At 37.8% G+C, this 27,605-nt stretch overlaps 1 protein-coding gene across 1 annotated transcript in view; it reads left to right on the top strand.

The window, feature by feature from the left end:
* Positions 1 to 27,392, top strand: part of tei (teiresias) — a 1,182,397-nt gene extending 1,155,005 nt beyond the window's left edge. Inside the window, exon 8 of the mRNA XM_069822616.1 lies at positions 25,836 to 27,392. Coding sequence (XP_069678717.1) covers positions 25,836 to 26,084 — 249 coding nt within the window. The 3' untranslated portion in view covers positions 26,085 to 27,392. The remainder of the gene's footprint in view (positions 1 to 25,835) is intronic.
* Positions 27,393 to 27,605: the final 213 nt, after the last annotated feature.

The raw sequence follows: 27,605 nt of genomic DNA, 5'->3' as shown, positions 1-27,605 counted from the left end.
GCCGAACAAGACTAGAATTTTTAATTTTTCATTGAAAAATCCAGAATATTACTGTGGAGAATAAGGTCATAGTTCATAATTTTCTCAGGATTCTCCCGTCCCCCCACGTCAGCCATCATCATTCCGCCTTATCGTTATTCCATAGAATTTCCCGATCGCCAGTTGGAGAGTAAAGACTGGTCCACAATAAACCCGGGAACGAGGACCAGAACGAAAACGGGAAGCGGAGGACGTGAACGCTAAGATTTTTTATTCATAATAAACTGAGAACGGAAATGGCTTTGGATATCGATATGAACGTCAATAAAGATATGTAAAGTCGATATTACTCATTCTGGTGTTATTTTTATGTAATTAGCCAATGGCGTTCTTTCATCAATACAAGTCAGTCAACATGAACACAGGTTAACCAACTTCAAAATTAATGTGATGGAATATTTAATAATTCAATTCACATAGCAGTCTGGTCACATATACATGTAGAATACATTGAAAATGATTCTACTGAATTTCTGGGTAAATTACACGCAATGGATTAAGAAGAAATTACGTTACGGCCTTCTTGCTACAAAATATCTGACGACCAAATATAGCTATTAGATGACAAAAGAATGAATCTAGTAGGCTGTGATCGAAAATGAGAACGGAAAAGTTAAGTTCGCCAACCTTCACGTCCCCGTTCCCGGCTCTATGTATGAATGCTCACATTTAAATATAGGCCTATGTATCTTAACCATTTTTCCGCTCTCGTTGTCGTTTCCGTTCCCGATTTATTTTGGACCAGCCTTAAGGGGGGGACTATGGTGTGGTGATCAGTATGTCTGACTACAAACGAAGCGGGCCTGAGTTTAACCCTGGCTGGGACAAATTGTCTGTTTGGATTTTTATTCTTGGAGTTTTTCCTCGATTAATTCCAAGCAAATACTGGGCATGGGTAATCTTCGGCGAGGGTCCTCGGACTCATTTGCACACGAGGCATCGTTCTGGGAAAATTGCAGAACTCTCAGGGGAACGAAGGGACTTTAAATGCGTAATTGAAAGTTGTTGTCCGAAGACAGGTTTGAACCTCACAAATGATATCACTCATGAGGCAAACCAGTCAGGAGATTATGGGATAGGTAGTCTGTTCCATTCCCTTGAGTGTTGTGTAAGCTGAATTGATTGATGTCACAACATAGTGAATCACCATACTTACAGAAATAAGATCCTACGGACTTACACGGTCATATCTACGATAGGAGTGATAAACACAACAAACCTTCGACTGCGGTGTAAACCTAAAGTCCCCTTTTCCGTGAAGGGTAAGAAAGGAGGGGCTAGAATAGCGGCCAGCGCAGAACTGCCTTTTTCGAAACCTTTCGCACTCGGTGAACCTGGAGCTGAGATTCCTTTAACCTGTGCGGTGTTGTAAACGACGCAGCGACTATGTTTTTAGAGGAAAGAAAGATAGAGAATACCTTTACGATCCCATTCGCAAGCAGTGCTCGCGTGTATACAGGTACTATCGGATGAAAAATCTTCTACCAAGTCAATGACACAAATTTTTCATTATTGAGCAACATTTGCACTGGAATTTAACACAGTAAACTTCATATAACTTTGAAAAATAATTAAATAAAATACATAAATACAATACGCTTGTATGAATAACAAAAACTAGTAATTACAGTTTGACATACTTAAATAAAATATACTTCTATATAAAACAAATACCAGTATATGGTTCATTGATCTTTATGACAATAAATTACAACATACATTCTGATTGTATCAAAGAAAAAGAAATGCAGTCGGATAAAAAATCTTGTTGGGTACTTGTACTCTGTGAGGTGGACGGGAGATCTTCCTGTTGTGTTGTAACATGAATTTTTATGTGTTCACTATTATGCGGATCTCTGGAAAAAGAACTAAGGAAGTGCTTTGTATAGAGTGTGGCATTGTATGCAGCAGAAACATGGACATTACGACGAAGTGAAGAGAAACGAATAGAGGAATTTAAAATGTGAATATGGAGAAGAATGGAACGTGTGAAGTGGACAGACAGAATAAGAAATGAAGCTGTATTGGAAAGTGTGGGTGAAGAAAGAATGATACTGAAACTGATTAGAAAGAGGAAAAGATCACTGGCTGAGAAGAAACTGCCTACTGAAGGATGCACTGGAAGGAATGGTGAACGGGAGAAGAGTTCGGGGCAGAAGAAATCAATGATAGACGACATTAAGATATATGGATCATATGAGAAGACAAAGAGGAAGGCAGATAATAGGAAAGATTGGAGAAAGTTGGGTTTGCAGTGAAAAACCTGCCCTTGGGCAGAACACTTAATGAATAATAATAATAATAATAATAATAATATAATTATTTATGACGACTGACTTCTTCTTCCGATGTCCAAAGCCCATTTTTTCTGTTGTTCCATTGTCCTTTTTGGGCGTGTCTGCTTTCCACAGCGTCCAGGATTCCCTCAAGTCAACCTCTTTTCGGTGTTACATTTTTCATTCTCTCCGCTGGTAACCAGATGAATGTTTGTTCAGGAAATCTATAATTGTTCATACGCTGAACATGTTCGTACCATTTCAGCTGTTTGATTTATATTTCTTCTGTGATTACCTTCTTGTTTAGCACGCCCATTTTCTTTCTTATTATTTAAATTTCAATTTTTTGTCATTTAACTGAAAGTTATAACTTATAAAACAGTTATATTATCGGTTGTTCTGTATGACTGTGAAACTTGGACTCTCACTTTGAGAGAGGAACATATTTGAGGCTAAAAGGGATGAAGTTACAGGAGAATGGAGAAAATAACACAACGCAAAACTGTACGCATTGTATTCTCCACATAACTTAAGTAGGAACATTAAATCCAGACGATTGAGAGGGGCAGGGCATGTAGCACTTATGGGTGAATCGAGAAATGCGTATAGAATGTTAGTTGGGAAACCTGAATGATAAAGACCTTTGGAAAAAGACCTTTGGGAAGATAATATTAACATACATTTTATACATTTGCATTTGAAGTAGGTGGGATATGATTGTAGAGACTGGATTAATCTTGCTCAGGATAGGGACCAATGGTGGGCTTATGTGAGGGCGGCAATGAACACCGAGCGATTTGTAAGTAAGTGTTTTAATATAGCATGTATTTTATCAGATATCCACAACATATTTGTAATCATTAATGTTCCATATTGGGATCTATTTTTAATACAACTAAGTAGGTCATGTATTTCGTAAAATTTATTTATTTTATTTTACTGGGTTATTTTACGACGCTGTATCAACATCTCAGGTTATTTAGCGTCTGAATGATATGAAGGTGATAATGCCGGTGAAATGAGTCCGGGGTCCATCACCAATAGTTACCCAGATTTTGCTCGTATTGGGTTGAGGGAAAACCCCGGAATGTCGTAAAATGTTTGCTTTCGCGAAAGAAAAAGGATATTGTACATCTTCCACACACGATCCAAGAAAATCATCAAACTCACGGCGCTTCAATTTAAAATTGTTACTGATGTTACTGACACAATTCTGACTTACTGTAACTTAGGGTTACCTTGCTCCATTTTTCTGATATTTTAATTATAATAGATTTAGAAAATGACATTTTTACGGGAGTATTATATTATGTTAATTTTATTAACTAATTTGGGTTAAATAGAAGGTATTGGTATTACTATTTTCAACAAGAAATATTTAGGTTTCTTCTATTACATTTTAAAAAGTGAAGCAAAGTTACCTGTATGGTGGGAAACTTAGCACCAGTCTTCAAAACCAAAACTTAGAGACGGAATATTTGTTATGGAGCATTGTATGACTTCTATTAAGATAAAATATGCAAGTGAAAACAAATTTTATTGCAGAAAAATTGTAAAATATTCTCATTTAATTCACAATATTCATACTTGTTTAGGATTATAACCCACAGTGATACAACAGCTGATTTGAAACTTATAAGCAAACATTCTGATGGAGGCAGATAAAAAAGTTACATTTTTTTCTTTTACCATGTTAATAATGTCAAAAGAAGTGTTTATACAAATTTTGGCCACTCGACCGCAATTACGAGGTACGTAAAAAAATAAGTTCGCCAGGGGTCGTTAGCAGAAAAAAACACAATTTCATTTGAAAAATTTATTGGAACAGACACAACAATATTGTTGAGCTATTTTTCAACATATTCCCCACGGAATTAAGATATTTGTAAAACTATGGGATCTACAGAGAGATGCAGACGGCTGTCAAACACTGGTTCCGATCCCAGGCGGCTGACTTCTACGACACAAGGACACAAAAATTGATCCCATGATATGACAACAATTTCTGTATCTGTTTCAGTAAGTCTTTCAAAGTCACTGTGCTTTTTTCCTGTAAACGGCACCAGGGAAAATCACTTTCTGGACGGCCTTGTAATTGCGGCCGAGTGGCCAAAATTTGTATAAGCTCTTCTATTGACATTATTAACATGGTGGAAGAAAAAAATTAACTTTATCTGTCCCCATCAGAATGTTTGCTTGTTAGACACCGATGAAACTTTTTATATAAGTGGAGCATGTATGAGCCGAAGGAGCAAAGTAACTCCAAGATACGGTATTCAATATGTTAAAAATTATATAATGTTAATTCATACGACATTAGACGAAATAGACCTTAATGAGCTTAACCCACATAATATTAGTACTTGTTTACTTCTGCTCAAGCAACGTATATCTGAAAAATAAGTGAACTACCAGAGATGTGAGGAAGCTAGAGTAATCAGCAGGGAACAAAGTGACCCGCCTCTTTGACTGAACACAAGTACATCTTACCCCACGAATCGTTTGGTAAATACGATAAATGGAATTGCAGTAGCCCCTGTTAGAGGCCACAGCTAGCGTAGATAAAGTACCCACCAGGTGGTGATAAAACCCACCCCTTGTGCGATCGTTGAGGGAGTTTTTACTACCTGCGCCATGGACTGAATGGCCCTCAAGTTCGAGTCTTGTCCGCGGTCTCTTTCACACGTCCTTGCTAATGCATTGCTGTGTTAAATCACAGCCACAATGACAAGCGATCCTCTGTGGCAACTTAACAGCCAAGTCCACTGCTACGTTCTTCGATCTATACGCACTCCGATCTACATCAGGCTTATGGAAATAAACCAATAAATAAGCTATTTTATCATTTTCAGTTAGTGAGCTACTAATTTGCTTTGCTTAATTGATATTAAGCGAACTGTTACGTAACGTTTCATTAGTCATTTTACTATATATTTCGAGTGAGACAACGTCGCCGATTATAGCCATTTACACCACTTCGACGACAGGTGGCACCACACAAATGCACCATGCACCATTGAATGCAAAATGTCCATATATTTAAGCTCCGGTAGTCTAAACCAGGCCTGCACAAGGTTTGCGCTCTCCGAGCCGGCTCACAGCTCATGGGCGGAATGCAGATATTAGCTGCGCTCTGTATAAGGGTGGATTGGAAGAAGGGGTGATCTCGTACAAAATATACACAAAAGGAAGTACTATTACGAGTGCTTATGAAATGAATTCCCTTTCAGTGTTTGCAAAACTATCTTGGACTATTATTAATTAATAAAGAAATATTTATTTTACAGAAGTAATAGAAATTCTATTACTACTTAAATGTACATTTTGTTATATTTTTATTTATCAGTACATCAAAATAAGGTTTTATGCTGTTGGCAGCTGAAAGGAACAGTAGCCTACTGATCGTAATGAAACATCAGTTACAGATGTTCGATGTCTGCCTTTATTAAAGTTGATTATAGAAAACAGTTGCTCACAAATATAAATGTTGAGCCAAACATAGTAATCATTTTCACAGCAGTCTGTGTAGTCGTGGATATTATTGCTAATATTTAGTCTTGTAAAACTCAACCAGGCTAGTAGTATTATTCAAACGATCTTTAGCCCTTAGGTCACATTGAAGATCAATAAGTTCGAGCTGTAAAACGTTAAATGTTAAATGTTATGTTCCATCTTTTAGATTCCTCCATACTGTAGCAGTAGGTAAGCAAGGTGAAACAGATACTGAGAATAGGCCTACACACTGAACTCCACTAGATATAACTGAGTGGTCGTTTCCCTCTCCTCTACCTAAGGCAAGTCTATGTCATTCTGACGTATCTCTCGTTGAGCGCTGTTTGCGCAGGCCTGGTGTAAACCAACTTGACAAATAAATATTGTCATAAATTTCTATGAAATTAGATCTGGATAATCCTGCAGATTACTCCTGTAAAATGGCTGACTGTCTTCAAATTTCATCACTAGATACCTGTACGATCTACTAGTGGTTTGAATATCTGCATTACTAATAGTGTGACCAACTCCAGTTGTCGGCCAATTTTTATTGAAATGTACAACGATTTAATTTTGAAATCATGATACAGTGGTTCAAAAATTTAGACGAAGAAAGGATAACTTTATGCACACGTACGTACACGTACGATAGATAGATAGATAGATAGATAGATAGATAGATAGATAGATAGATAGATAGATAGATAGATAGATAGATAGATAGATAGATAGATAGATAGATAGATAGATAGATAGATAGATAGATAGATAGATAGATAGATAGATAGATAGATAGATAGATAGATAGATAGATAGATAGATAGATAGATAGATAGATAGATAGATAGATAGATAGATAGATAGATAGATAGATAGATAGATAGATAGATAGATAGATAGATAGATAGATAGATAGATAGATAGATAGATAGATAGATAGATAGATAGATAGATAGATAGATAGATAGATAGATAGATAGATAGATAGATAGATAGATAGATAGATAGATAGATAGATAGATAGATAGATAGATAGATAGATAGATAGATAGATAGATAGATAGATAGATAGATAGATAGATAGATAGATAGATAGATAGATAGATAGATAGATAGATAGATAGATAGATAGATAGATAGATAGATAGATAGGTAGGTAGGTAGGTAGGTAGGTAGGTAGGTAGGTAGGTAGGCAGGCAGGCAGGCAGGCAGGCAGGCAGACGGTTGGGTTGATGGATGGATGGATGGATGGATGGATGGATGGATGGATGGATGGATGGATGGATGGATGGATAGGTAGGTATTGATTGATTTTATAGATTTATTTGATTGGATTACATGCATGCATGCATACATACATACATACATACATACATACACGTACATACATAGGCCTACAGTCGCCCTAGGTAGCGTAGTTGGTATAGCGCTGGTTTTCTATGCTCGAGTTGCGTGTTCGATCCTGGCGGAGGTCGATGGCATTTAAGTGTGTTTAAATGCGACAGGTTCTTGTCAGTAGATTTAATGGCGGGACAAAATTCCGGCACACAGGCGACGCTGATAATGTAAACTCTACAGTTGCGAGCGTCGTTAAATAAACCATAATTTAAATTTTACATACATACATACACTATAGTAGTTGTAGGATGTTTTAAGAGTAATAAAATGATAAATACGTTCTTATACTTCAATATTCTGCTTGTCTGATTTAATACAAGTAGTTCGTTGGTTTCACCGATCACGATCAGTACAAGTTTAACGAATGACAAATGTTTATGCATTGTCAAAGGTCATATTTTCATTCCATCAATGTTTTAATAAAGTTGAGAGTCGTTAACTGGATCGTCATATTTGTACACGAGTTTCCACCAATGAATTAAATTTACTGTACAGTAGTCTTAGTCATATCATCTAACATTACGGAGTTGGCCATGTTGAATATTCTGAATGAAAATGAAGAGAGTATTTGTAACACATACAAATTTCGTAAATCGCAGATAATATTTTTGTCGAGGTTCTTCTACTTTAAGTTGAGGGTTCAAAATTTCTAATTAATTATATCGTTGTCTTCTCATCAAGATTATAATTACGTCGTGACAATTAGCCCCATTGTCAGTGACATATAGTGCCACTGTCTGTGAATAGTAGCCCCAATTCTAGTGACAAGTAGCCCCACTGTTGCTCCATTGCCATTGAGAAGGTTAGGATTTGATGAATATTAGAGTTTAGAGTGACGAGTTCACTCACTGACAATGAAAATTAGTCCCAATGTCAATGACCAAGGTTATGAAGAAATTCAACCTCGTAACTAAAAAGAGACGTTTTGTTCCATAACATAGTTACCACTAGACCGAAAAACGCGACATCATAGCTGTATTCGGAATACTTCTGAAATGAAGACGTAAGAATAAGCTTTCTTGAAACAGCTTGATTATCAGAATCGTATAAACACATCTGTTATATTGAGCTATCTTTGAGGGTGGAAGATGAATCAATATCCGGATCAGGAGAGATTGTTCTAGTGGTTCCTTGCCCTTTCAGCTCCTTTCGTCCAAACTTTCAAATGTTTGACTTCATAGTAAAAGACATCTCAATCCAAGACTTCATTTTCGTTTCTCTCTGAAGACACTTTCCTTCTTTTTATCAGTCTGTTAGCGTGCAAAACACTTGATTGTGAGTAAATAAATGTGTTCATATGATTAATTCGTTACAATATTATGTTCATTCTTTCCTAGCATAAAAGAGATAAAAGAACAAACTATGTGTTATTCACAGGTAGCAAAACATCTTCAACCAGTAATAAATGTTCAACTGACACGCAACAATTCCGACGTTAGGGGTGATGTATGACGGGGACGCCGCCGTGGATTCTGAAGAACAATTGTATGAAGGTGCTGCAAGCCTCGAGCCGTTATCTCAATTGCTAATGCCACAGATGAAAAGGCATGTGTGTAACATAATAAATGGCATCACTTAAAATAAGAATGCATGCATTTTACCTATTACCTAAAGCTTCAAGTTGGAATGCTTATTTCAAGAGTGGTCCCTCCTATCTCATCCCTAATTTTTGACGCGACATCCCTCCTCACAGTTAGACGTTACCATACAGCGTATTCCGAATCTCACCGGACCGGTGGACAACAATGACGTCACGCTGCAGCGAAATAGGAACAAAACTGCTGGAAAGATCGATGGCTGTCATGGCGACTCTGTATAAGTTGTTGTCTGTGCTACTCTAGCAAAATTTTGCGAAATTTCCTACTGCCATCTCGTTCAAAGAAAAGAGGGTATAAACAACTCATTTCTTGAACCGGTAGTAATAACTGGTCCGTTGACATGTTCGCTCATAAGCCATTAACATATTGTTTTTACGTTGTGCTCATTACAAACAATACAGCAGAAGTAAAGCAGAACACACCGCCATGACACAACAGTGCACGATGTCATTCGTCTGCTAATTCCCGCCCTATACAAGAACCAATCAGATTCACTGATGGCGGCTGATGGAGACTGCCACCACCTCTGCAAGCTGATGGCACCGGTGCGACATCGGTGGAGCATCAGTGTCGCCATCGGTGAAATTCGGAACACCGTGATGCCATCAGATTGCTCAGCGCAGAGATTCGGAATACGTTCATATTCTCAGAATTTATTCTGCCGGAAAATTCATTACTGAACGTTCTAGAGTCGCCAGTTTGTTGTTATATTTAGAGTGTTACAGTGCCGGAGTTCAGTGCATGATACATGAAGGGTGGTCTATTCAAAGCTATTAATTAGGGAATTAAAAGTGACAATGATTTTTTCTGTCTCCTGCAAAATCTTTTTAAAAACACATAGCGGATTTTGGAGGTGCAGCGACATAATATGCTTACTTAGTTACTTACTTACTTACTTACTTACTTACTTATTACTTACTTACGGCTTTTAAGGATCCCGGAGGTTCATTGCTGCCTTTACATAAGCCCGCCATCGATCCCTATCCTGTGCAAGATTAATCCAGTGCCTAGCATCATATCCCACCTTCCTCAAATCCATTTTAATATTATCCTCCCATCTACGTCTTGACCTCCCCAAAGGTCTTTTTCCCTCCGGCCTCCCAACTAACACTCTATATGCATTTCTGGATTCGCCCATACGTTCTACATGCCCTGCCCATCTCAAACGTCTGGATTTAATGTTCCTAATTATGTCAGGTGAAGAATACAATGCGTGCAGTTCTGCGTTGTGTAACTTTCTCCATTTTGCTCTAACTTCATTCCTCTTAGCCCTCTCATTTTTCTAAAAACCTTAACTTATTATCAAACACCTTAATTTCTGTTCCTCTCTCAAAGTGAGAGCCCAGGTTTCACAACCATACAGAACGGCCAGTAATATAACTGTTTTATAAATTCTAACTTTCAGATTTTTTTACAGCAGTCTAGATGACAAAAGCTTCTCAACCGAATAATAGCAGGCTTTTCCCATATTTATTCTGCGTTTAATTTTCTCCTGAGTGTCATTTATATTTGTTACTGTTGCTCCCAGATATTTTAATTTTTCCAGCTCTTCGAAAGATAAATCTCCAATTTTTATATTTTCATTTCGTACAATATTCTGGTGACGAGACATAATCATATACTTCGTCTTTTCGAGATTTACTTGCAAACCTATCGCTTTACTTGTTTCAAGTAAAATTCCAGTATTTTCCCTAATCGTTTGTGGATTTTCTCCTAACATATTCACGTCATCCGCATGGACAAGAAGCTGATGTAACCCGTTCAATTCCAAACCCTCTCTGTATTTTTAGTTGCTTATTTAACGACGCTGTATCAACTACGAGGTTATTTAGCGTCGATGAGATTGGTGATAGCGAGATGGTATTTGGCGAGATGAGGCCGAGGATTCGTCATATATTACCTGGCATTCACCTTACGGTTGGGGAAAACCTCGGAAAAAACCCAACCAGGTAATCAGCCCAAGCGGGGATCGAACCCGCGCCCGAGCGCAACTTCAGACCGGCAGGCAAGCGCCTTAACCGACTGAGCCACGCCGGTGGCTAAACTCTGTCTATTATTCTGGACTTTCCTAATGGCATATTCTAGAGCAAAGTTAAAAAGTAAAGGTGATAGTGCATCCCCTTGCTTTAGCCCACAGTGAATTGGAAAGGCATCGGATAGAAACTGGCCTATACGGACTCTGCTGTAAGTTTCACTAAGACACATTTTAATTAATCGAACTAGTGTATTGGGAATACCAAATTCAATAAGTATATTAAATAAAACTTCTCTCTTAACCGAATCATATGCCTTTTGAAATCTATGAATAACTGATGAACTGTACCCTTATACTTCCATTTTTTCTCCAATATCTGTCAAATACAAAAAATCTGATCAATAGTCGATCTATTACGACTAAACCCACACTGATGATCCCCAGTAATTTCATCTACATATGGAGTTAATCTTTTCAAAAGAATGACGTAATATGCTTCTGACATTACTGTCAAATAAAGAAAATACAGATCTTTCTAAGGGGGCAAATTCCCTATTCACAATATTCGCGGACCCCCAGAATGAGCTTCGGGGACCTCGCTTTGAGAACCACTGCTCTAATCTGAACTTTAACCAGACAAAAATGCGAAGAAGAGTAGACGGTTTGAGAATCATTTAAATGGCTGATTTCATTTGAAGTAGAAACAAATCAGTTTGGTCAAATCTCTTATGATGTTACATCTCATTCTAAACTAGGCAAACAGTTTTGAAAGTTTACAGTGACTAGTACTCACATTAATATCTTATTTCACGGTACTCTGGTCACCAAAGTGGAAACCAGTCTACGCTATGTGTTAGAGAAGAAAACAAATATAAATGCAAAGACTTGATTGGCGGTTATTTAAGCAGGAGTCTGAACGTTCTGCGATTGTTTTTCTTCTTTCCTTTTGCTTGTTGAAATTGCGATCTGCAGTTAAAAGCCACTCTCTCGAATCCTTTTAACTTGAAGCCATGAAACAGTGTTTGCCATTTTATTTTGAGATTTCAATTTTTACGAGCACTTCTCTCTTATATTTGCAAGACTAAACTGCACAAGTTATGACTGTTTTACGATCAAAGGAAACGAAACTTTCAAACCGTAGTCCTTCTGTCGGTTACGACAGGAGTGGGTAAACACTGCGCCAAGTGCAGCCTTCAAAGTGGTTATTACACACTTATTCCTACATAAATTTTATTTAACGGGGCTGAATCAACAAACGTCGAATGGAGAAACTCGGCAGATGAACTCTGGGATCTAATAAAAATTTCCGATCTATCTCTCTTTCCGAAAGAGAATTCGAACAAGTTAGACTGAATTCATTGATTGTATTGTAAAATCTGAAGCGTAAAGCAATTGCACAATTAAGTTGTAAATTCCTAGAACATTAAAAGGAAAGACAAAGACACGCAGCTTAAATATTACAAGAAAATTAAAATCCCAGTACTGCTATATTGCAGTGAAACATGCACTATTATGCAGAAATACTTCAGTAAAATGCAGACTGCAGAAATGAAATTTTTTACAACTGTCAAGGGATGTACAAAAATGTACAGAACCAGAAATGCAATAATAAGAACAGAACTACAAATGGAACCAATAATTGAAAGACTAAAAGCATACAGAGACAACTGGCCACAACATTTGCATAGAATGTCACACAAACGAATACCAAAACAAATGTTAAACTACATTCGTAAAGAACGACGCCATGGATAAATATATAATAGGATACGAAACTTACTGAGTTTCCCGTAACACATGCTAGAGGCGCTAATGTAGAAATTGATCTTGCTGCCACCTGTTGGGCGGTGGAGAACTTACTACATCTAGCAGAGCACCAAGTAGTGAAAAAAATAATAATTACTCCATGCAATTAGCAGCGCACCTGGTGACGAAAATGTTAAACTATGCAGAAAGTTTCCCTTCCTGATCCCCATTCTCAAACTAACTTAATTTTAAATAAAACATTTACATTTTTATTCCTCACAGCATCTTCCACTGAAAATTCTTACCGGAGCCAACAGAAAGATAAAAGAGACGATCTATTTTACACTACCCAATTAAAATATAACCAGAAATAGACAGAAAATAAAGCAAAAGGTTAGATAATTGGAATTGCATCCTTTGGGTATTTAGTGTACAGTCTGCAAAAACTACTTAGATAGTTTAATTTATTATATTACTATTACTTTACAATTCATTCAACAACACTATTTTTACAACGTCCATAAACGTCACTGTTTAACATACACTGCTTATACACACACATAATATCACTTTATGTCCACTTATTAGCAAGTTTCTGGCTGCCATCTTGTCTTCACGAGCAACGTCTCGAACGAACGGATAAATAGAGAACTCTGAGTAATGAACCCAACACGTAGTTCTAATGTTCACCACCTACGACATCGGACGCTCATCATCTTATTTGAGCCCCCTGCCGTCAGGTGGTGCTGACCGCAGTTTCGCATCCTATTATATATTTATCCATGACGACGCTCCGTAGAAAGATCCTTGAAAAGATGGAAAAATGTGAGACTAGAACAGGCTCAGCCTATACCGCGGGACTAAAAATTCAATTATTAAAATTTCATTCTGAGACCTTAACGTCAGAGATCTTCCTTCCGCTTTAGCTTATGTTTTCAAGAAAAAATTTTGCTCATAAAGTCGTACAAGGACTGGAGATCATCGAAGAAGTCTGCCTGTTCCCATCTTACAATTTCTTTACCTTTCTGAGGATGCGAAGAATAAATGAACTATTAAGATTGATATTTCTTTATTGTAATGCTAAAGTAGATATTTGTTACTGAAATATAAGTTTTCAGTATCACGGATAGAGAAAAATTGAATTTGGACATGTGGTTTGTCTGTGTGGTTTATGCAAAAGTATTGGACGAATTTTACTCATATTCAATATCTACGAGTAAATTCGTCTGGAAATTATGCATATGAAATACAGTAGTTTTACTGAAATTATTCATTCATAGTGTTCTGCATACGGGCAGATCTTTCACGGAAATGTTTGTGTAGTAGGATAAGGATTCCAAAGACAACGATTTATGACAAAATGCTTTAGAAGAAAGCTGAACTGTCTCGCACTTTCATTGAAGACACTTTTACTATAAGCTCTATTAAATTTAATGACCAAATATCCTCTATTTTTTAAACTTATTTGAAATGGTCATGTTTACGTTGGAGTCTCCAGGGATTTAAATGAAAGCTCAGCTGAGCTGGAGGAAACAGTGTGTTAGGAATTGCACCTTTTATACAAAGTTCTTTCCTATTATTGATTTTATTGACTTATTGTATTGTCATAACATCAAATAGAGATGTATAGACATAGTCATACAAGATAATACAAAGCTAAAAGCAAACTTTCAAAGTTGTCTGAAAAAAATTCCTTTATGTGACCGTATATGTTAAAGATTTATTGCTGTTCCACATCGGGAAAAATACACTCAGGGACAAAAAAAACCGGACACTTCTATATTTGCTTGTATTTTGTTGCCAATTATTTCAAAATGAAACAAAACCCATTTAAACAAAATAATGTTCCATTTAGCACCTTATACGACAACATTTGAAAAAAATAAAAATCTCTGATGAGAAAATTTACAAAAAAATTGCAAAGGGCGTATAACTATGGCATCGTTTGGTCTAACTGTTTTTTTTCATTTTATGGTGCCTTAAACATTAAAAACTCTTTTTAGTAACGGGTATTACCCTCTCTGGCTTGAATAACTGCATCCATACGTCTTGGCATGCTCTCAATTTGGTTAGCAATGTCTTCTTGAGGAATAAGTTCCCATTCTTCGCCAAGTGCTCGCCTCAACTCTTGTAACGATTCTGGTCTCTGTGTCTATTCTTAACACGCCGTCCCAGCATGTCCCACACGTGTTCAATTGGGTTCATGTCTGGACTCCTTGCTGGCCATGGAGGAACATGGATTCCCACTTCTTGGAGATAATCTCCGACCGCATGGACAATATGCGGCCGTGCATTATCATGCATTAAAACAAAATTATCGCCTACAAATTGGCCAAATGGCACAACATGATCAGCCAAACATTCATTTATATACCTATCAGCTGTTAGTCTTCCATTTTCAACAAAAACCAACTCTGTACGAGCATCCGTACACACTCCTGCCCAAACCATCACTCCACCACCTCCATACGGCACATTTTCGGAAATGCAACACTGTGAAAATTGTTCTCCCCTCCTTCTCCAAACTCTTTCACGTCCATCAGGTGAGCACAGATTGAAACGGGACTCATCGGTGAACAGAACACAGCTCCACTGTCCATTTCTCCAATCCCTGTGATCATTGCAAAACGGTCATTCAACTCGATGCATCCTGAGAAATCTGGGACCAGTTGCAGGTCTGCTTGATATCAGTCCACTTTCTTTCAACCTCCTTCTAACTGTTTTGGCCGAAATTGGGCGTCCATGCATGTTAACAAATTGCTGGGCTACACTAGTAGCTGGCAGGTTGCACTCCCTAAGAACTCACAACACCATATATCTGTCTTCATTTGGATTTGTAGCTCTTGGACGACCCGAACCTGGTCTTCTGGGATATTCTAGGGTCTCTCTATACCGTTTTATGGCATCATGGGTTATCATGGGTTGTGCTTCTAGCCGTATTCATAACATTTGCAATGTAACGTACACTGCGTCCATTATCGTAAAGGACTACAGCTCGAGTCACATCTTCAGGTCGCATCTTGTTTTAAGACAAATGTTACAACCCCACTTAAACTCACAAAATGTAAAAATAAAGAAATAACGAATGATAACGATAATGAAGCACAAAATGGTTAAGACAAAATTGTTATAGCTGAGACTACGAAAGCAAAATTGGAATATTTGGTTTGTTTATAAAACAAAAAACAATCAACAATGTATACACGTCTCCATAACAACAGATGGCTACCATAATATTGTATGAGAAGATAATATTTTGCAAAATACCAGCAAATATTAAAGTGTCCGGTTTTTTTTTGTCCCTGAGTGTATTTATATCCCTGTGGATTGATTATGGCATAGAGTTTTTTACCTTTATACGAAGTAGGGGCTCGAAGTATTCTGTATTGCAATTGAAAATCACACCCCTGTTTATAATAATTTATTTAAATACGCTGTATCAACTACTCGGCTATTTAGAGTACGTGGGATTAGTGGTGAAATGATATTTGACGAGATGGGACCGAGGACTTGCCATGGGATTAGCTAACATTCGTCTTGCAGTTGGGGAAATCTTCTGAAAAACCCAATCAGGTAATCAGACCAAGCGAAAATCGAACCCACGCCCTAGCACAGCTTCGAATAACCATGCAAACGTGCTACCACCTCAGCTATCCGGTGGTACCATGTTTATAGCAACTATTCTTACTCTACAATAATCTGAGGGATCATGCCCTCAAGTTATGTACATTAGTTATGAATCACTCTCTATTTTGAATTACAAACTTGATCCTCGCTTTCTCTACAGAGAACAGATTACAAATAGTATTTGCAAAGGCATTTAAGGGAGCTTAAAGCGGCTCCCTTGGTACTATTCCACAGGAGTAGGCTCCGTGCCGGCACCGGGTTTTCCCTTCTCCCTTCATCATCATCACTCATTCCAGACACTACACTTATACATACACTCACTCTAGTACACGACATAACTCTCCACAGATACACATCATGTTCAGTGTGGCCCGCCGAAGTGGTGTACAACTAGAAAAGTCACAGTCCTGCCATCTATCCGCAATATGCGGAACCCGAATTACGTAAAGTGAAGTGGGTAGGCATTGGATACATACATACATACATACATACATACATACATACATATTTAATCATCACTGTTCTTATACCAAACCCTTTCTTTATACACCATGATATCAAACTTCCCATCATTACAAATTTGACGTTAGCTTTTTATTAATTGTTTTATGATGCTGTCGTACAAAAAGTAACTTAAGAAACACGTTTATAATGCTTCGTCGTCTCCTAAATTTTACCTCCTTCGATATAGTATAATATCACAGTCTATAGTATATACATTCACGAAGCTTGAGTTGTGAGGGTACTAGGAACAATAGACTGTGCCGGTACTAGTTCGCATTGTCTGTGATGAGGTGATAGTAGCGATCCTGGTGGTTAGCAACTATCTGTGGATGCATATTTACTACGTATTGAGCTTCGTGACTGTATATACTAGACTGTGATAATATTATAAACTTGCCTCATAATATAGGCCTACTATTAAAAATATAAGATATGGCTTGTCTAGGCTTTACGAGGGCTGGACTTTGGACAAGCTCTTGCACTTACGCCTGCTGTGGCCGACTGTGCGCTCTTTAATATAAATACGATGATTGTACAAGTCCGTCAGGAGTCTAGGCGGCATTCGTGATTTCAACGCTGACAGGTGCACCATCATGCCTCAGCCTTACTACTTAAGATGATATATGGAATAAGGGAAATGTGGAGAGTGTTGAAATGATGATATAGGGAAATAGGAATATCCCAATAAAAACCCTCTACAACGCCTCCTTTGTCCACCACAGATCGGGGATCGAAGCACTTAAGTCACAGATACTGCTTCTATACGATATGAACCATTATTTTAACTACCTGTGCAGTTCATACAATTTACGTACGAAGGAAAAAAAATAAATTCTGGCATTCATCATCATTAGGCCTGAGAAATATATGCCGTTCTACTACTAGTGCCCTTCGTGCGCCTGTAACTTTGAGCAACTTACGCCTCAGAGTTGGGGTGAGTTAACGCAGTGTCTTTCGTTCGTTTGAACTCATGCTTATCATCACGGTAAGTTAGTCCTCAGCATTTGGGTGGTTGAAAGCCACTTCTTTGACACAACTATCTGCTAAAGAAAAATTTAAAGACATCATTTTTCTTTGTTAAAGAAAAATTGCACTATTTTAAAGACATTTTATTTTCTGTCTATAGAAAATACACCAAATATAACATTGACAACTATCAGCCTTATTATTTCACTATGTTAATATGATGGTGTATTAGGTTTTTGTTTTACATAATTTTTCATTTCATATACTGTTGCAGTGAATAACAAACCACATTTTCAAATTTTCAAAGGAGAGTGTTTGCCTATTGCTAGAAAACACAGCCTTACAACTAGAAAAACTTCGTTGCACTTCTCCAGAAACAATGAGGACATATTTGAAATATTTTACACAAGCGTTATCTATGTCAAAATCTGTATCATTGTTATAAATTTTCTCATTTGAAATTGTCACAAATTTTACATAGAGCTAAATATCCATAATGTTTATCCAGTATTTTTTCATCTTGTTTGCTACATTTTTTTCCTATTTCGTGTTCCAACTATTCGGTTCGTCACAATATCATTGACTACATGCTATTTTCTGTCTGTAGAAAATACATCTAATATTACATTGACAAGTATCAGCCTTATTATTTCACTATGTTAATATAATAGTGTATTACGTTTTTGTTTTACATCATTTTTCATTTCATGTATTGTTGCAGTGAATAACAAAGCACATTTTCAAATTTTCAAAGGAGAGTGATTGCCTGTTGCTAGAAAACACAGCTTTACATCAACAGAAACTTCATTCCACTTCTGCAGAAACAATGGGAGACTATTTGAAATATTTTACACAAGCGTTATCAATCTCAAATTTTGTATCGTTATTATAAATTTCCTCATTTGAAATTGTCACAAATTTTACATAGAGCTGAATATCCATAATATTTATCCAGTATTTTTTTCATTTTGTCTGCTACATTTTTTCCTATTTCGTATTCCAACTCTTCGGTTCGTCATAATATCATTGATAAGTATCAGCCTTAGTATTTCACTATGTTAATATGATAGTGTATTACGTTTTTGTTTTACATAATTTTTCATTTCATATATTGTTGCAGTGAATAACAAACCACATTTTCAAATTTTCAAAGGAGAATGATTGCCTGTTGCTAGAAAACACAGCCTTATATCTAGCGAAACTTCGTTCCACTTGTACAGAAACAATGTGAGAATATTTGAAATATTTTACACAAGCATTATTTATCTCAAAATCTGTATGATTATTACAAATTTCCTCATTTTAAATTAAGTCACAGATTTCGTCCTCGGCATCTAGCTATTATTCTTCTTTACAGGACGTTGAATGTTGCCTGTTACGAATAGCAGTATTCGGTCGTAATGTAACCGATCAACTGAAGTTCACTGCTGAACGAAACACACTGAAATCCCCCACCCCAACGCAATTACGTATCTGTACCTAAAGTCAGAGACGCATGAAGCTCAATGTAACGGCATACAATTTTTAGCCCTAATCATCATATTGCAATATACGTACTGGGTGTTCAGTTCAAAGTGTGTCATGGCTCGCTGTATGCCGTCATGTGGCTAGTCGATGAGCCTAGAGAAATCAATCTTCCTACACTTCCGCAGAGGTGTACTACTTATGTGCCAGAGAAGTTGCCCAGCAAGTACGGCGTTTATTCAGAAGAGTACTTACCGATACGTACGGTAACGCCGGTAGTGACAGGAATGTGAACTGTTTCGAAACATGTACTGAGCTGAGTTTTTTCTTACTGTCGGGATATGGGGAGAGGGTTAAGACGATTACTTACGTATTTGTTGACATTAATTTGGACGGTCAACATGGACACGGAGCATTTGATTTGTGTTGTGGAATGTTGCCGTACGCAACCGATGATGACAAATACCCTGCGTACGACTTGGCCGCGCAAAACACAGTTCGAAAGAGGTTATGGTAGCACATAGACCGTACAGACTGCCATCTGTTGCTACGACGGTAAAGTTATACCACAGTCTACTATATACAGTCACGAAGCTTGAGTTTTGAGGGTGCTAGAAACAATAGACTGTGACGGTACTATTTTGCATTGCCTGTAATGAGGCGATATTAGCGATCCTAGTGATGAGCAACTATCTAATGTTTGCATATTTACTACGTATTGGGCTTCGCGACTGTATATACTAGACTGTGGTTATACCGTACACGTTCTCAAGTTCAGATTGAACGCCTTGTTTAATAGGCAACTTCTCTGACACAAAAGCTGAAACTCGCTCCAAATCGCTGACTCATCAACAGTGACGTCATGACACACTTTGAAATGAACACACAGTATAATGTACAATGTTAAAAACTCAGTTCATTAAAGAGTATAAGCCTAGTTGTAATGATAGTAATTTCCGTGCCTTGAGAGGTCAGAAGTTATGACGACGCGACGTACAAACACGGATGAGATGCCGCACGCAAACTCCGACCCGTGTTGGTCCGCCTGACCACACATGTTTACACAGAACAAGACAGCGTATTGCCGCGAGAGCGCTTCCTCCTCTCAGCTGAATATTTTAGCCTCCGTCTCGTGTTTAGCCAAGAATTAAAGTGTAATGTCACGCAAGGTCTCCTGACCTTCACTCTGCATACGAGCACCCCGTCAGCCGAAGAGTTAGCCGCGCTAGTCTTTCATCCAGGCGGCCCGGGTTCGATCCTCGGCCAGGTCGTGATGGACAAAGACAGTGTCCGGGACAGATTTCCTTGTTGTAACTACATTTCTCTGCAATAATATCATTGTATACTCGTAAATTTCAATCAGTAGCATCTTCAGCCGAACAGCTAGACCGCTAGAGCGCTCTTTCCACTCTGGCAACCCGGGCTCGAGACCCGGTGGGTCTATGTGGAATTTGTGGTGTACAAACACGGTATTTGGTGATAGGTTTCATGGGGTAATCCCGTTTCCCCTATCGGCATTCCACTAACGCGCCATTAATAATCATAATCATCAGAATTATGTGCTGTAGACCACCTCCAATGGTGCACCAAAGACAACACTCTTCGGCAAGGAGTTTACATTTTAGAAGTACGAAGTGTTCTTCTTCCTAACCCCTGAGGTGGCTGAGTGGTCAGATATCCTTCAGCCTGTCACTCAGGAGGTCTGGGTTCGAGTCCCGGTCTAACTTGGGATTTTTCATGACACTTGTGGCGGATAAGGTCACGTTGGAGTTTTTCTCAGGGTTCTCCCGTTTCCCCATGTTAGGCTACGTCATTCCGTAAACATTTATCCATTCCGTCGTCATTCCACAGTATTCCCGCCCTTCTGGACAACGATCTGTTGGAAGACCGTTAAAAAGATGGCATGAAACTATAGAGACCGCAACAGACCACTAGGTCTAGTGCTTGAATTGGATTATGGTGATGATGATGATGATGATGATGCATTATTGTTAGGCCTATTATTATTATTATTATTATTATTATTATTATTATTATCGCCCTCGGTAGCGTAGTTGGTATAGCGTTGGCCTGCTATGCTCCAGGTTGCGGGTTCGATCCCGGCCGAGGTCGATGGCATTTAGGTGTATTTAAATGCGACAGGTTCATGTTAGTAGATTTAATGGCATGTAAAAGAACTCCTGCGGGACAAAATTCTGGCACACTGGCGACCTGATATAACCTCTCCAGTTGCGAGCGTCGTTAAATAAACCATATTAAATTAAAATTATTATTGTTATTATTATTATTATTATTATTATTATTATTATTATTATTATTATTTACTTACTTACTGGCTTTTAAGGAACCCGGAGGTTCATTGCCGCCCTCACATAAGCCTGCCATTGGTCCCTATCCTGAGCAAGATTAATCCATTCTCTATCATCATATCCCAATCTCCCTCAAATCCATTTTAATATTATCCTCCCATCTACGTCTCGGCCTTCCTAAAGGTCTTTTTCCCTCCGGCCTCTCAACTAACACTCTATATGCATTTCTGGATTCGCCCATACGAGCTAAATGCCCTGCCCATCTCAAACGTCTGGATTTAATGTTCCTAATTATGTCAGGTGAAGAATACAATGCGTGCAGTTCTGTGTTGTGTAACTTTCTTCATTCCCTTGTAACTTCATCCCTCTTAGTCCCTAATATTTTCCTAAGTACCTTATTCTCAAACACCCTTAACCTATGTTCCTCTCTCGAAGTGAGAGTCCAAGTTTCACAACCATAAAGAAGTTATTATTATTATTATTATTATTATTATTATTATTATTATTATTATTATTATTATTATTATTATTGTTTGACTAAGCACATTATAATTGTTGTTGCTCTTATTAATTAATGATAATGATATTACGGTGTACACAACAGATAAGATATAAGGCATGAATCGCTATAGCCTACAGCTGTACCACAAGCAGTAACACGCCAAAGATAATAGATAATAATATATTGTGAATTGAAACGCCGTGAAGCACTGACTTGTGAAACCTGCACCAAACACACTAACTTGTCTAATACATAGTTCAATCGAACTTGTCTGTTTTTCCATATCTTAGACGTGGAAAGTGACGATTCCAGCTGTTAGGCCAACAGTGCGCCATTTTGAAGGAATATTCTTCTCAGAAATCGATGTTATTTAATTGTAACTTGTAGCTAACAAACCAGAAAGCAATAACTTCGTGGAGCAATGCGCTGGAACACGTCTGAAGGAAATGCCGTGAATTTATAGGAGTTCTGCCGCGCACTGTACACCCGAAGGTTTCTTCATATCCGCTCTTTACTATATTTTCATTATCGTTAAAGGTGCTGCCTCTGTGTGAAGGTAGTCATCTCTTGGTTTAATGTGGGTGCGGCTGGATGTTAAGGGTTAACCGCCTCTTAAACCAGCGATCGTGGGGTCATCTGGTGCCACTTTAAACAGTTTCATGGCCGTCTGAGTGACCACCGTGACTATCTGACTAGCAAATTGATCCCAGTTACTGCAACTACGTCAAGTGGACGCCTAAATGGCTTTACGGGTGTCGGAGACATAATTTCGCGATGGTTACAGCATACGCCATGAAATAGCTCCACACATAGATCTTGGGTTATACCTCGCTATAACTTTTTAATAGACTTCACGTCTATAAACTAGTCTTCCGTTTTCCAGTGCAGTGACTTTAATACTGTATTAAGCACAGTTTATGAAATGTATCCATGGCAACAAACCTGATAAAATATAGGTGAAAACCAGAAATCCTCGTGTTGTAATATCCATTCCTACTATTGATATAATTATAGATGGTTTACAAGTAGACCCATGTTTTAACATAAAATTGTATTTTAATTCATACATATACGAAGGTCATTTTATAAATAATGCACAGGTTGACAGAACACCAATGAAAATTACGTCAGAAGCAGTTGTAGGATTGAAGAAGAAGCACGGTGTTAATTTCGCCCATAGCATACTCTGTGTTTAGTAACGAGAGCTAGAAATGGAACCTACACGTGTCTCTAGTACTGCGACGATTTAAGACCAAAGATCGAAACTTTACGCGGCAAAACCCTCCCACAGAAATCCACACTTCCACAGTGCTTTGAGTGAAGTTTGTGGTGAACTTACATTGGACCGTAATACAGTTTCTCGTTGGGTTACTAGTTGTCGTGATGGTTCTGTTAGCAAGTTTGCAATGTCCAGGTGTTTCTGCTTCTACGTAAAGATTATTTTTTTTGGTCCTACAGAATTTGTTATAGTAACAATGGTTATTAGAGGAGAAAAATTCGCTCCGGTGCCGGGGATCGAACCCGGGTCCTTTGTTCTACGTACCGAGCGCTCTAACCACTGAGCTACGCCGAAGTTCAATCCACAGCACCGGATCGAATCCCTTTTCTCTAGTGTTATTCCCTTTGTGCCCTGACTCCAAGTTCGACATAATATACACTACCTACTGAATAAGTGAATAACAGTGAAGTTTGATTTTTATAGTTCGAAACAACTCTAAAGTCCATCCCTCATTCCACTGAAGACTTCACCTTACACAACGGAAGTAATATAAAATACTTCACAACAGCTTATTTTAAGTGAGGGCTTTGACCGCTACTGTTCTTTTGTCGGTATGAGGGTGTCTTTAGCATTTACATTTGGAAGAGAGGAAACTTTCACCGTTTCCTGGACGATAGGACATTTTGTCCCCAATATGGTTCGGGAAGGATCTGCTGTAGTAGACAGTAGACAATATTTTTAACACAAAGATTGCAAGAATGCACGCTGCGCCCACAATTTGTTTTGTCATTCGCACTCCCTCATTTGGAAAGTCTGCCAACAAAAATGGAGAGCGGGAAGAGGAGGAGACGGAGAATGAAGGTACTGACATGGACCACCCATGATTGAAACACATTTTAAACCCTCATTAAACTTTATAGTTTTCCCTTGAAACCTTCATTTTGTTGCATGCCCTCTTCCTTTATCTTAGTCAAATTCCAGGAAGTTGCCTTCTCTCTCCGACATTTGCACGGCAGTTATTGAAACAAGGTTACTAATTTTTAAGAAGTTGTGGTGCGAGTACTTTGAATAATATTTAAATGTCATTTTCTTTTAATTTTATGTCATTTTTCCATTATTTTAAGGGCATTTTATTGATCATTTTAAATAGATTTTAAGTCATCAACATCCGCCCACTACTCACCACAAACTCCGCTCCGCTGTGGATTTCTGTGCGTTTTTGCCACATAAAGATTCGATCTTTGATCTTCAATCGTCACAGTACTCTAGACACGTGTAGGCTCCATTTCTAGCTCTCGTTACCTAAACACAGAGTATACTATGGACGAAACTAACACACATGCTTCTTCCTCAAATCTTCAACTGCATCTGACGTACTTTTCATAGATGTTGCATCATCCACTTCATAGCTCTACCAATCTGTGCATTATTTATGAAATGACCCGCGTACATAAATTCATACAACTCACCGACCTAGCTCAGGGGTACTGAGGTGCGCTCGTACACCGAAGTTGCGCTCGGATTTCCGCTTGGTTGGATTTTCTGGAAAGTTTTTCCTAACTGTAAGACGAATGATAGATAATTCCATGGCGAGTTCTCGGACTCATCTCTTCAAATACCTCTTGATATTACCAATTTCACGGACTCAAATAATTATGCAATTGATACAGCGTCGTTAAATGATCGATTGATACATATAGCCCTTTCATTTCAAAACTTTCTAGTCTAAATAACTAATTATTTAAATTGAATTCAATTTAAAAAACACGTCAATTTAGAACTGAGGGAGAAGTCTAAAATCAGACTTAATTGCATTTTGGATTTCACCCCCAATCTCCCCTACTTTACAAATTCAAATGTCACCACTATATTTTTATACTTTAATATGAAAGAGCATTCAATTGTTTATACACCTCAGTCATTTGTTTTCCCATCTTTTGTTTTCTATCGTCGCCTGGCAACCTGTATCTTTGTCATCAGTTGATTGTAGGATGAAAACAGCTTATTTTGTGTAATTTCCTAAATTTAATCAATAAGGATGATTTATGTTCTAAGGGCATATACCATTTTAAAATAATTTAACACAAACACAACTATTACATGAAATACTCAATAAGTTTTTGTAGCTTTATTCTCTTCAGCTCTAATCAACAATCCAGGTTGCCACGCGATGATAGAAAACAAAAGATGCGAAAACAAATGAATGAAGTGTATAAACAATTGAATACTCTTTCATATTTAAGTATTAAAATATAGGGGTGCCATTTGAAATTTCAAAGTGTTGGTGGCTGGGGGTTGAGGTGAAATCTATAATGCAATTAAGCCTGTTTTTTAGACTTCCCTCTCAATATCTAAATTGACGTGTTTTTGTTTAAATTGAATTAAATTTAAATAATTAGTTATTTAGACTGGGAAGTTTTGAAATGAAAGCCCTGTATATATACATACGCATACACGTAATACATGTCGATATACACATTCACACACAGTTTATAAGCGAGAGGTAATTTTATTCTCGAGGAATCAAACTCTGGTTCATTGAATTTATGGTCGGGAACACTGACAGTTGCCCACAACGAAGAATACATAGATTGGTTTTAAGACTTCTTTACTGGAGCAGTTTCAGAATATACGAATAAACTGTAACAGAACTAAACACTGTATAAAACTACATAGTACTGTGAAAATCAATATAACTGTCTTTCTTTTATTTCTTGCAGGCCGGAAGTTCCGAATATTGCCACCAGGCTGTGCTGACACTCATCACGGTGACGGAGAGTGACCAGGGCGAGTACGTGTTTCTGGTTCGATCCCAACGAGGTCTGGCAGAAGGCACCGTCACCCTTAATGTTACACGAGCAAGTAGTTTCTCTGTGGCTGCCGCTAGAGCGCACCACATTACGGCCGCCGTCGCCGCTACTGCACTTTACACAATTTCAGCATGGGTCGTCGCTTCAAACTTAAGTTAAAATGGAGTTGAAGTACGGAAGAAGGACTGCACACTACTTTATATCGTGGTCTCAACCGCGTACTTAATTATACAGGGTGTTTGAAATTTTAAGCAGCGGTATCTAGTCGGTTTCTTCAACCTGGTGAGCCTGCAGACCGTGTGAAAAGAACCCGAGTCAATGCCGCTGCTTAATAGTTATTTATTTACACACCCTGTGTTGTGTTTAGACGGAAGGAGGGAAGAAGAATTGTTCAAATTGTGGTCTATGACAATTCCGTCGTAATAAAGAACAGATGAACATAAGGTTATGCCTAATCTACATGGAGTGAAATAAATATAAAACAACAATATTGTAAAATCTAAATAAAACGAAACATAGATTTTAAATACGAAATAAAAAGCACGCTCTGAATAGAAATAGAGTACTTGTGGAAAAACAGAGAAAACATATGTGCTAAAAGAAGGATGCCGTACAATACTTTTTGTTACACTGACTGATATATTATTTTCAAATGGACAGTGTTTATCATTGAAAGAAAGAAAAAAGTATATTTTTGTATTTGAATATGCTGGGGGCAAATACAACTGTTGATCTCAGTCACCAGCCAGGAAGTGGGTGGCGTTATCAAGAAAACGATATATTAATAAGGTTTCCATCTCAATTCTGAGAGAATAATGAGGCATTTAAGTGCCAAATCAGACAAGTGAATTAACATTATATGATGGCGTCCCTCAGAGAAACACGGAACATACTTCTAAAGCAGTTTAATCTGAAATACTTTCAATCAAGTTATCATACAAAGATTAATCGCCTAACTTTGGATTTTCCAGTAAGTTTTATTTCATTAATAATTTTAACTTTATTTTCTTTATATTTCATTTTGCTACTCAAATCGTAAAACAACCTAAATCGAACGTATTGCTTAAAATATCTCTTCACATTCACATCACACATAACTAATAGATAGTTCATAAAAGCAGACAATATATTTTATTAATAATCAGTGGTCTATGCAAAGTAAAATAAAATAAAATATGAATTTTGTATAAAAAGTAGTTCTTGCAGTTTAACAAGGCCCAGATTTTTATGATCAGAAAATTTCTGAAAAAAAAAAAAAGATTATCTTCGTAAAATTATCTTTAAACTTTTTTAAAATATCATATTACAAATAACAACTCTGCAAGTTTAACAAAACTTATTTTAGAACAAAATGCATAACGGATTCCTTAGGTTAGGTCACGCAGGCTATGGGTGGGTTAGGTCGACCCTTTTCACGTCGGTCATACTGAGGCCTATTGTGCACCCCGAAGTGTGTGGAACGAATGATGATGTGACCCCCTCATTTGCTCACCCAATTGGGGCTTCTACCCTCCCCCACTATAAGTTCACACTGCTAAGGTGACCAAGCAGCACAGGATCCATTTCAATGGTCCTTCCAAGGTGTCGAAGCGCCCTTGAAGTGCTCTTAAGGGATTAATCCTGGGAGAGATATTGCGTAAGGCAGGGAACTCAGGAACGGTTGTAGAGAGGACCCCCCCC

Source organism: Periplaneta americana, chromosome 3 (genome assembly GCF_040183065.1).
Source record: "Periplaneta americana isolate PAMFEO1 chromosome 3, P.americana_PAMFEO1_priV1, whole genome shotgun sequence".
NCBI lineage: Eukaryota > Metazoa > Arthropoda > Insecta > Blattodea > Blattidae > Periplaneta > Periplaneta americana.
Note: the sequence above shows the minus strand (reverse complement) of the source record. Positions and strands in the feature narration are given on the sequence as shown.